At 36.7% G+C, this 11,980-nt stretch overlaps 1 protein-coding gene across 1 annotated transcript; it reads right to left on the bottom strand.

The window, feature by feature from the left end:
* Positions 1-10,456: 10,456 nt before the first annotated feature.
* LOC137723346 (transcription factor TCP9-like) lies at positions 10,457-11,980 on the bottom strand. Its single transcript, XM_068462514.1, has one exon. The coding sequence runs from the start codon at positions 11,684-11,686 to the stop codon at positions 10,544-10,546; it is 1,143 nt and encodes a 380-aa protein (XP_068318615.1). The 5' UTR covers positions 11,687-11,980; the 3' UTR covers positions 10,457-10,543.

The raw sequence follows: 11,980 nt of genomic DNA, 5'->3' as shown, positions 1-11,980 counted from the left end.
AAATCTTATGTTATACTTAATGAAAGTATAAATAAAATCTAAGTGTTAGTGAATCTATTGTTTTGATAGGATACGCATTCTATGAAACTAGTTTCAACGATCCAACCGTCAAACATGGTTGTATATGCTTCGAGATCGCATACATCAAAAATTTCAAAAAACAAATATTCAGAGATCAAGTAACGAGCCAAAACTTTTTGACGGTTATCAACGAAAAATCACGATTTAACGGTTATTTTAACTCCGATTTTGATGATTTTTTACAACTACACTCCTTGACCATATATGAATACAATGAATGAATTCGATCTTCAATTAAAATATTTACACAAGTGGATACCACAAAATCTTATATTATACTTAATGAATATAAATAAACTTCAAGTGTTAGTCAATCTATCGTTTTGATGGGATACAAATTATCTGAAACTAATTTCAACGATCCCAACCATCAAACTTATTTGTATATGCTTCGAGATCATATCAGAAAAAAATCACAAAAAACAAACATTCAGAGATCAAGTAACGGGACAAAACTTTTCGAAGGTTATAAATGAAAGATCACGATTTAACGGTTATTTTAACTCCAATTTTGATGATTTTTTACAACTACACTCATTGACCCTATATGAATACAATGAATGAATTCGATCTTCAATTTAAAATATTTACACAAGTGGATACCACAAAATCTTATATTATACTTAATGAAAGTATAAATAAACTCTTAAGTGTTAGTGAATTTATTGTTTTGATAGGATATGCATTCTATGAAACTAGTTTTGACGATCCAACCGTCAAACATGTTTGTATATGCTTCGAGATCGCATACGTCAAAAATTTCAAAAAACAAACATTCAGAGATCAAGTAACGGGTCAAAAGTTTTCGACAGTTATAAACGAAAAATCACGATTTAACGGTTATTTTAACTTCGATTTTGATGATTTTTTACAGCTACACTCCTTAACCCTATATGAATATCATGAATGAACTCGATCTTCAATTTTAAATATTTATACTAGTGGATACCTCAAAATCTTATGTTATACTTAATGAAAGTATAAATAAACTCTAAGTGTTAGTGAATCTATTGTTTTGATAGGATACACATTCTATGAAACTAGTTTCAACGATCCAACCGTCAAACATGTTTGTATATGCTTCGAGATCGCATACGTCAAAAATTTCAAAAAACAAACATTCAGAGATCAAGTAACAGGACAAAACGTTTCGACGGTTATCAACGAAAATTCACGATTTCACGGTTATTTTAACTCCGATTTTGATGATTTTTTACAACTACACTCCTTGACCCTATATGAATACAATAAATGAATTTGATCTTCAATTTAAAATATTTACACAAGTGGATACCACAAAATCTTATGTTATATTTAATGAAAGTATAAATAAACTCTAAGTGTTAGTGAATTTATTGTTTTGATAGGATACACATTCTATGAAACTAGTTTTGACGATCCAACCGTCAAACATGTTTTTATATGCTTCGAGATCGCATACGCCAAAAATTTCAAAAAACAAACATTCAGAGATCAAGTAACGGGTCTAAAGTTTTCGACGGTTATCAACGAAAAATCACGATTTAACAGTTATTTTAACTCCGATTTTGATGATTTTTTACAGCTACACTCCTTGACCCTATATGAATATCATGAATGAACTCGATCTTCAATTTAAAATATTTACACTAATGGATACCACAAAATCTTATGTTATACTTAATAAAAGTATAAATAAACTTTTAAGTGTTAGTGAATTTATCATTTTGATGGGATACGTATTCTACGAAACTAATTTCAACGATCAAACCGTAAAAAATGTTTGTATATACTTCGAGATCACATACACCAAAAATTGCAAAAAATAAACATTTAGAGATCAAGTAACAGGACAAAGCTTTTTGACAGTGATCATTGAAAAATCACGATTTAACGGTTATTTTAACTCTGATTTTGATGATTTTTTACATCCACACTCCTTGACCCTATGTGAATACAGTGAATGAACTCGATCTTCAATTTAAAATATTTACACTAGTGGATACTACAAAATCTTATGTTATACTTAATGAAAGTATGAATAAACTCTTAAGTGTTAGTGAATCTATCATTTTGATGGGATACGCATTCTACGAAATTAATTTCAACAATCCAACCGTCAAACTTGTTTGTATATGCTTCAAAATCGTATATGGTAAAAATCGCAAAAAATAAACATTCAGAGATCAAGTAAAGGGACAAAACCTTTCGACGGTTATCAATGAAAAATCACGATTTAACGGTTATTTTAACTCCGATTTTGATGATTTTTTTACAGCTACACTCCTTGACCCTATACGAATACAATGATTGAACTCGATCTTCAATTTAAAATATTTACACAAGTGGATACCACAAAATCTTATGTTATACTTAATGAAAGTATGAATAAACTCTTAAGTGTTAGTGAATCTATTGTTTTGATGGGATACGCATTCTATGAAACTAGTTTCAACGATCCAACCGTCAAACATGTTTGTATATACTTCAAGATCGCATATGCCAAAAATTTCAAAAAACAAACATTCAGAGATCAAGTAATGGGACAAAACTTTTCGACGGTTATCAACAAAAAATCACGATTTAACGGTTATTTTAACTCTGATTTTGATGATTTTTTACAGCTATAGCCCTTGACCCTATATGAATACAATGAATGAATTCGATCTTCAATTTAAAATATTTACCCTAGTAGATACCACAAAATCTTATGTTATACTTAATGAAAGTATAAATAAACTCCAAGTGTTAGTGAATCTATCGTTTTGATGGGATACGCATTCTACGAAAATAATTTCAATGATCCAACCGTCAAACTTGTTTGTATATGCTTCAAGATCGCATACGCCAAAAATCGCAAAAAACAAAGATTCAGAGATGAATTTGATATTCAACTTAAAATATTTACACTAGTGGATACCACAAAATCTTATGTCATGATGATCGAAGAAAATTGAGGATTTTGTAAAAGGAATAACATGCAAGCTTTGAGTTCCATTGGCAAGGTTTAAACTTTTGAGAAAGGCTTCACAACCTTTAAAACAAAAACTCTTTCATTTTGCATATCATTGCACATTTAATATTTTGTAATAGATTAGTAGTGTATGGATGTTTGTTTATTAGGCTTTTATTTTCAAGTGTAGATGTAGTACTTAAACGACAAATGTGTTTTAATATTTTGAAGTAATATTTATGTGGCAATGTGTGGTATATGCAAATTTAAGGAAAAAAAAACATTTTTCTTAAGCGGGTCATAACGGGTTGGGTCACTTTACCCAACGTTAAGGAAAAAAAAACATTTTTCTTAAGCGGGTCATAACGGGTTGGGTCACTTTACCCGTTGGGTAAAGTGACCCGACCTGTTAAGGACCCGTTAAGATAACGAGTGTGACACGACACGACCCGTTAAGATAATAGGTGTTACACGAAAACGACACGAACACGACAGACACAACCCGTTTGCCAGGCCTAGTTGTAATATTGATCTCTAGCATATAGGACCCTTTGCCATAGTAAACACATACTCAGTTGTCAATCTTCTCTTGTCTAAGTCTCCAGCAAAGTCTAAGTCCACATATCCAACTGAGAACTTATTAATTCCTTCATCGCATTTTTCAATCAAATACCTTTGTCCCTCATTCCATGTAAATACCTTAGTATCCACTTAGTAGCATTCCAATGCTCTTTTCTAGGATTATGCATGAATCTACTAATAATTCCAGTTGTGTGTGCTATATCAAGATGAGTACACACCATAGTATACATTAATCCTCCAACCAAATTAGCATATGGAATACCATCCATCTTTGACTTTTCTTCATTAGTTTTGGGACATTGTTGACTGCTCAATTTGAAATGAGCACCTAACAAAGTTCCTACAGGCTTAGTGTCTTTTGTTACTCCAAACTTTTGTAACAACTTCTCAAGATATTGCTTTTGAGACAAACACACCAAACATTTTTGTCTATCCCTTGTGATCTCCATTCCCAATATTTTCTTGGCTTCACTAAGATACTACATTTCAAACTTCCTTCTAATTTGCTCCTTCAAGTTTTCTATCTCTAAAATATTGCTTGAGGCTATAAGCATGTCGTCCACATAGATTAACAAGTACACGAACGAACCATCTTTCAACTTTTTGTGATAAACACGATGATCATAGTGACGTCTTGTATAGTCTTGACCCTTCATAAACTTGTCCAATCTTAAATACCACTACCTGGGCGACTGATTCTAATCATAAAGAGATTTTCTAAGCTTACAAACCAATCTTTCTTTGCCCTTCACTTGATACCAATGATTCTTCATCCAAATTACCGTGAAGGAATGCAGTCTTCACGTCTAGTTGTACCAATTCAAGGTTAAATTGTGCAACTAGGGCAAAAAATCTCATTGTAATCTATTCCCTCATTCTGAGCATATCCTTTAGCTACTAGCCTAGCTTTAAATCTTACCAAGTTCTTGTCATCCACTCCATCCTTCTTTACATAAACCCATTTGCAACCAATTGCTTTCCTTCCTCTAGGCAGCTCCACTAGTTCCAAGTCTTAATCTTGTGAAGGGAGAGCATTTCATCGTTTATTGAATCATTCCATTTACTCTGTTCTTCACTGTTTACTGCTTTTTTCAAAATTAGTGGGAATTTCAACCTCAATTACTGGCAATACGTATACCATGCAGGCCATGCAATCTTTATATCTCGCAAGTAGGGATATATCTCTTTTTCCCTTCCTTTTGGCTATGCAATCATCTTGTATCTTTAGTTCTTCTGATGATGTTTCTTCTTCGTGATCACTCTCTTCAAGTTCAAGTTGATCATCTTGTCTTTCTTCTTGTACAGTTTCCTTACTTGGCTATGAATTCACAATTACTTGTTCCTTAAGCTCCACTATGTGAACATCTTCGTTCAGTTTCATGTGACTTTCATCGAATGTCACATCTTTACTTACTATAATCTTGTTCAACTCGGGACACCAAAGTCTGAAGCCTTTCACACGACTATTGAATCTCATAAAGACAACTTTCTTGGCTCATCGATCCAGTTTGTTTTCCTTCACATGAAAATAGGCATTGCATCCAAACACTCATAGCTTATCGTAGTCATAAGCTGGTTCTTCAGACCACACTTTAATGGGTGTTCTACCCTCCAATGTTGTTGACAGTAGTCGATTAAGCATATAACATGCATAGCTCAAAGCTTTTGCCCAAAATCTCTTTCGCAGCTTAGCTTGAGATAACATGCAACAAACTTTCTCGAGCAAAGTCCTATTTAGTCTTTTTGCAATCCCATTATGCCATGGAGTATGTCTAACACTGAAATGTCGACTAATCCCTTGCTTTTTACACACTTTGAAGAAATGATTAGATGTATATTCCCCTTCATTGTCACTTCTCAATATCTTAATCTTCTTTCCAGTCTTGGTCTCCACCATGTTCTTCCATTCCAGGAAGATGTCAAGAACATTGTCCTTTCCTTTCATCATATATATCCATGATCTGCGAGAGTAGTCATCAATAAAAGATACAAACCATCTGTTTCCAACTAAAGAAGCATTCTTTGCAAGCCCCCAAACATTAGAGTGAACATAGTAAAAATCCCTTTCGTTTGATTAATAGCTGAGCCAAATTTCACCTTTGTTTGTTTGCCAAGAACGCAATGCTCACAGAACTCTATCTTTCTAATTTTTGCTCATTTTAAACACCTTTGCTTGATCAATCCTTGCAATATTTTTTCTCCTACATGTCCCAACCTCATGTGCCAAAATACAAACAAGTCACTTTTATCACTTTACACTTTATCAGCTACCATAGCCACTCCATTTTCCAAAGTCTTTCCTTGTAGCATATAAAGTAAGCCATTCCGAGGCCCTTTCATTATAACAAGTGCTCCTTTAGCAACTTTGAGCACATTGTTATCGAAGTAAAACTTGTAGCCTTATGACTCGAGAGTGCCTAGTGAGATTAAATTTTTCTTAAGATTTGGGACGTACCTTACACAGTGTAATTCTCAAATCACACTATCATGATGCTTGACCCTGATGCTTCCAATTTCTTAAGTTGTACATGAGTTATCATATCCCATATACACAGTTCCATTCATACCCTTGAAGCTTGAAAATCAATGCCTTTAAGAAGTCATGTGATGGGTACAATATGTGCCGAGCACCCACTCTTCCATATAATCGACAATGCTCAATGCAGTTAGGGCATAGACAAATTCCTCATCCTCGACTTCAACCATATTTGCTTTTGAGTCATCCTTTTTCTTTCTAATCTTTTCTTTGATTTCAGGACAGTCTTTCTTCTAGTGTCTTTTTTCATGACAAAAAGCACACTCATCTTTGTCCAAGAACTTCTTATTCTTTAAGACTCATCTAGTACAATACCTACTATTTTTTCTGTACGGACCTTTCATTTCTTTTGATCTTCCTCTCACTATCACAACTTTAGAGTTATTCTTTTTTTGCCTGTCAAGGTGTCTCACCTCATGATTCATAAGAGCACTTGAGATTTCATCATACTTAATTGTCTCCCTGCCATAAATCCAAGTAGTCACGACAGGCTCATAGGATTTAGGCAATGAGTTCATCAGGATCAAGGCCTTGTCTTCATCTTTGATTATCTCTTCAAGATTTGCCAGTTCAGCTATAAGCTTGTTAAACTCTTCTAGATGGCCAATCATCTTCGTGCCTTCTTTGTACTGGAACCTAAACAACTTCCTCTTGAGATGCAATCGATTCTTTGCACTCTTCTTCATATATTTTGTCTCCAATGCAGCCCACAATTCCTTCGCAGAGGTTATGTTCATCACACCATACTTTTGGTGCTTTCCCAAGCATAGCCGAATTGTAGAACATGCATTAGCATTCAATCTTTCCCATTCTTCTTTTTTCATCGAAAACGGCATGTCTCCTAACACAACAACCAAACCTTGTTGTATCAGGACATCTCGAACCTCACATTGTCACATAGCAAAGTTGTTCCTTCCATCGAATTTCTCAATTTCAAACCTAGCACTCTAAACCGTCGTCTTGGTTCCACTAGTGCCAAACTTTTCTTCAACATCATCACTACTGGTGGAATCACCAGTCTTCGTCATTGCTTGATAGTCCCAACCCACGTAAGAACCTGGCTCTTGATATCACTTGTTATAAACTTAACGAAAAACCAATCAAGCAATAAATAAAACACAACGATTTCAGAGTTCCTCCAATATAGGAGTACCTCTCTAACAACGGAAGCCTTATCGATTACCAACAAATACAAGAGAACTCACAAACACAAAGTGTTCTCAAGTATATAAACTTATGCCTCTAAAAAACTCTCACACACAAAACTCTATCCGTTATCCATCTATTTATACTAATAGATGTCCTAGGTTTACACAAAGTCCCTAGAATATAAGAAACCAAACCTATACTTAAACCAAATCCCAAACCAACTAGGAAACACAAATCCAAATATCTTGCGTCCTAGATATCCTAATCCTTTTTAGTTTAGGCATGTTGATTTAATGCCAAATCGAACAAAAGTCACTGTATAGAATATGTTTCTTAACAATGTGTATTGAAATTGTTCAAAAAATAAAAACAAAAACAATGTGTATTGAAAATAGTGAAGACAAACTTGGGTATCGAGTATAAAAGACCACCATGCATGCAGTCTTTAGAGCATCTCCAAGGGAGTTCTTATATAGGGACAACCACCATATAAAATGAATATAAATCAAATATAGGGACAAAATGAATCTCTAATTGGTCAGAAAGTAAATCCTTAAAGTATATGAACTCACTGAATACTTAATGCATGAACCCACATATAAGGACTGTATAGGTATTGAAATGGTAGACCTCTTGGACAATTAAAGTGGTAAAGATGGCCCACGAAATTAAAATCTGCTGTGCAGCATGAACTCCAAACGGAATTTTGTAAGAAGAAAGGAAATTTGGGACCTTTTGGGTGGAATATCATTTTTACTCAAAAACCTATTTAGGTTAAAAGTATATAATCTATGGTTTAGAAAATATTTTAAATGTCTACAGTAGAAAATTAAATAACTATTAATCTAAGCTGAAACATAAAATTATTTATTTACTTAAATTAAATTATTTAAACTAAGTATTAAGTTAATGTTTTGTTCATTAGGTACAAAATTAATGTATTTCCTTTAATTAATAGTAAGCTAATGTCATCTTTCCATGTCTCCAATTATTCCTTATATTTTCACCATTGTCCTGGTTTAATTAAAAGAAAAAAGAACGAACCACATATTACAATATATGAACTCTAGTTTTTTTTTTTTTTTTAATTTTATTATTATGTGCCCAACTTCGTACCTAATCAATTTGCAAGGGCATAATCTAATAATGAAGCAATTTGAGGGCATAATTTAATAAAGCTAGGTCGGTATCCTATATATCAAAGGCATCTCTATCGATATGGAGTTCAGTTTCATACCTTGGGTTGGATAATGAAACAAGAATTCCTAGGAGATGAACTAATTAAGGCCTCCTCTAATTCCTCATGTGAATTAATTATCTTCGATCATAAAAGTTAAATAAGACTTGTAACTTAGCCAATGTTTTGGTGAGTAAAATTGTAACACTTTTTTTTTATTCCTTTCTTCTTGGGCCGGTCAAACTGCCGACCCCGTGGACCTCATGTGAAACACAAAGCCACCAGGCCACAAAGAGACTGTAAAATTGTGACACAAACTGGATTGACTACAAACCCAAAATAAAGGAAATATGATGGGTTACATAACCCAAGGGTTATGTAACCCATCTCTATCAATTCAATCATATTTCTAAGACTCAATCTCATCTAATCCACCAAATGAACCCTTAGAGGTATCACAACGTCTCAGTGACAGGTTATACGTCATGACGCCCTTATTTGGAAAGAAATCGCTCCTACATGAGTGCCACGATTAGTAAAACATGTAATGTATGAGAGGAATTATCCTTTTTTTTGTTTTTTATTTTCAGAAATGGTATTAAATTGAACAAAATCAAAATAAAATCAAGAATCGCAGTTGAATGAAACTTTGTAGCAGCCTTAAAAATAGTATGCAAAAATCACTCCCCTTCATTTTTCTCTGTGAACTCAAGATTAAAATTATCAACATGATCTGGTCATCATCCATCATAGAGTATAGAAAACTACATGCACAAGTTCACATATGACATCATGGACACAATATGCTACGTTAGTTATTCTCACGCATGAAAGTCCTTTTCCTAATAGATAAATGCTATGTTCAGTTGCTAAGTGCTTCGGTGACTCTAATGGTTCGTTTAAAAGCGTTTTTAAGGTGACTGAAATTATTTTTTGAGAAAATAGTTTTGGTTTTCAAAAATACTTGAAGTACTTCCTGGAAGAAGCACCAGTTATGTGCTTGTTACAGAAAACACTTTAAGTGTTTTTCTATAATTCACTTGCACTTTTACTAAAGATTGATTCAAATAGCATTTTCCCCGAAAACGCTTTTAATCTTTTTCTCCAAAAACGTTTTCAACATTTTCAAAAGTACATTCAAACAAGTTCTAAATTGTTGATGTAAGCAGCATTTACAATCACTCATCGATCATGACTATATAGTGAACATGGATTTGTAGATCAACGGTTCATAATCATTCATCAATCAGAAGATATCAAAACAAATAAAATATTAGAGATGGGCCACCAGACATATGAGCCGTCCATAGTAGGACGGAAGGGCCCCATACAAATGTGGTTGACGAAAGGAGGTGAAGGCGAGTGGACCCCAATCTGTGTGCCCTCCCCATCTCGATCGGAGCAACCAACCCAACTTGGAAGAGTGCAAATGTGGGCCCAGTAAACATATAATCCTCCAAGTGTAACGAATGGACCCCGCCAACCACACCCCCACCACATCCCTCGGCGCACGCGACCTCCTCGCCCAACCATTGATGTTTGACAACTTCAACGATGGCCCACCATCCACGGGGATCACATCTCTCTCGTTGATGCTCCTTCATTATCAACGCCCTCACAAGGAGCGTGTTTCACACATCCCAACAGCGATAACAATGCAACGTAACCATTGTTTAAAATACCAGTAGTGTTGAAAACATCGATATGTAAATTTGTAAAAATATCTACATATATATTGAATATTATTATCGATATCGGTTTTTTCAATGAAAATAATAGAAAACTAAAATGAAATTTTAGCACATGTGCGTACGGTCGTCCCGCAAAAAAATGGTTGTCCAAAAGGCAAAAACACAGAGAGTTAGTCCCACCTCCGCCTCTGCAACTCCTTAACTCCAACCCATCGCGGCATTAATTTGCGTCGACAATTATTTTTGCATGCATTTTTTAAAATTTGTTTGAGAAAATAATATCGCTAAATCGAAATTAAACCACAAAATAAAAACACAAATCATTCACATCTGAATTTTCGGAACAAAAACTAACTAAATCACTCAATCGGACGTGAACCGGTTTCGGTTCAATTTCACTGGGTCTGTTGTTGATGTGCCGGTCCAACAGGTTGATCCATGAACTTCAACTCCTGCTTATCGTAAATTTCCAGAGAAAAATCCCTCAGCATCTGAGTCTTGGTCGTCGCGCCGCTTCCGCTGCCGTTACTGTTGTTGCTCGAGGAGCTCACGCTCGGCGGCGCCATTGTCGTTGACGACCTCTTCGCTGCCCTCGCTCCCACCGTGCTCGTACTCGCCGCCGAGTTCGACAGCGCTGGAGACGGAGCCCGAACCTCCACTCCTCCTGCTCCTCCTCCGCTGTTCACCACGAAACTCGATATGGGCCGGGCTCCTCCCACCATGTTAAAAACCGGCGTCATCGTCGGAGATAGGGCCCATATCTGCGGTTGTGGACCAGAAGGTCCCGCCCCCGACCCCACCGGGCCCATCCAGAACGCATTTGCCGGAACGATCAACCCGGCGCCGCCCACTGCCCACACCGGAACAAGACCTTGTGGAGCGGTGGGACTTACCGGAGCAAGGCCCGACGACTGCGACACGGCGTCCTTTCTCACGTCCATGAATTCGGAATTGGAGGGGCGTTTTCGCTTCTTGGCTGCGGAGGTTGGCGAGGAGTTATCCTCGACCGACGTGGATGAGGTGGTGGGTATCTTGAGTGTCCCGCCGACGGAGACGGCGATGGCGGGAACGGTCCCGGTGCCTGTGGCTTCAATGATGGCTTGCTCGGCGTGTTCGAGCAGCCAACGGACGGTTTCTCCATCGGACTTGTGGCCGAGTTCCCGTGTCAGCTGGAAGATCCTGGCAGCGCAGGTAGCGGGTATTCTGATCCGCCGGCCGCGGCCCTCAACTTTCGTATGGCGGTCCTTGGTGGAGGATCGTCGGGTCGGGGCAGAGACGGGTAGCTGTACGGACATGGGCATGGGCATTTGCATCGTGTCCGGGAGCATTCCGATGGGGTGACCCTGCGGCGGTTGTTGTGGGTCGGAGTCAATGGGCTCCTCCTTCAGTGAATGGAACTCCGTCGTTTCTTCGTAGTTGGGTTGCATCGAAACGACACCCTCTCCGTTGGTATGGTCGTTGTCTCCCGGGTCTCCGGTGCTGGTGCTGAGATCAGAGGCACCTCCGTCGTCGTCCTGATCCTCCAAATACGACGTCATTCTTGCAAACTGAATCAGAAGAAACGGAAAATATTTGTATCGAAGGAAACTTTGAGAGAGAATTGGAGTGTTTGGTTGCCGAGAAACTGCGAGAAAATGATAAGGGTTTTGATCAGTTTCTTTTTCTCCCGTTCTATATTATCCAATATCCAAACACGCGAAGAAGGAAGAATGGGATCGAACTGTAAAATATAGAAATATAACGGAAAGAGAAGAAATCAAAAGAATGGAGGCCCCCCACCCCACACGCATCACTGCCCCACTATTTTTTATTTTTTATATCTGCAAATTTCA

This window comes from Pyrus communis, chromosome 17 (genome assembly GCF_963583255.1).
Source record: "Pyrus communis chromosome 17, drPyrComm1.1, whole genome shotgun sequence".
NCBI lineage: Eukaryota > Viridiplantae > Streptophyta > Magnoliopsida > Rosales > Rosaceae > Pyrus > Pyrus communis.
The sequence above is the reverse complement of the archived record's forward strand: the minus strand, read 5'-3'. Positions and strand labels throughout refer to the sequence as shown.

Coding starts and splice junctions, on each gene's coding strand:
- LOC137723346 (XM_068462514.1), bottom strand. CDS start 11,686: ATGACGTCGTATTTGGAGGATCAGGACGACGACGGAGGTGCCTCTGAT.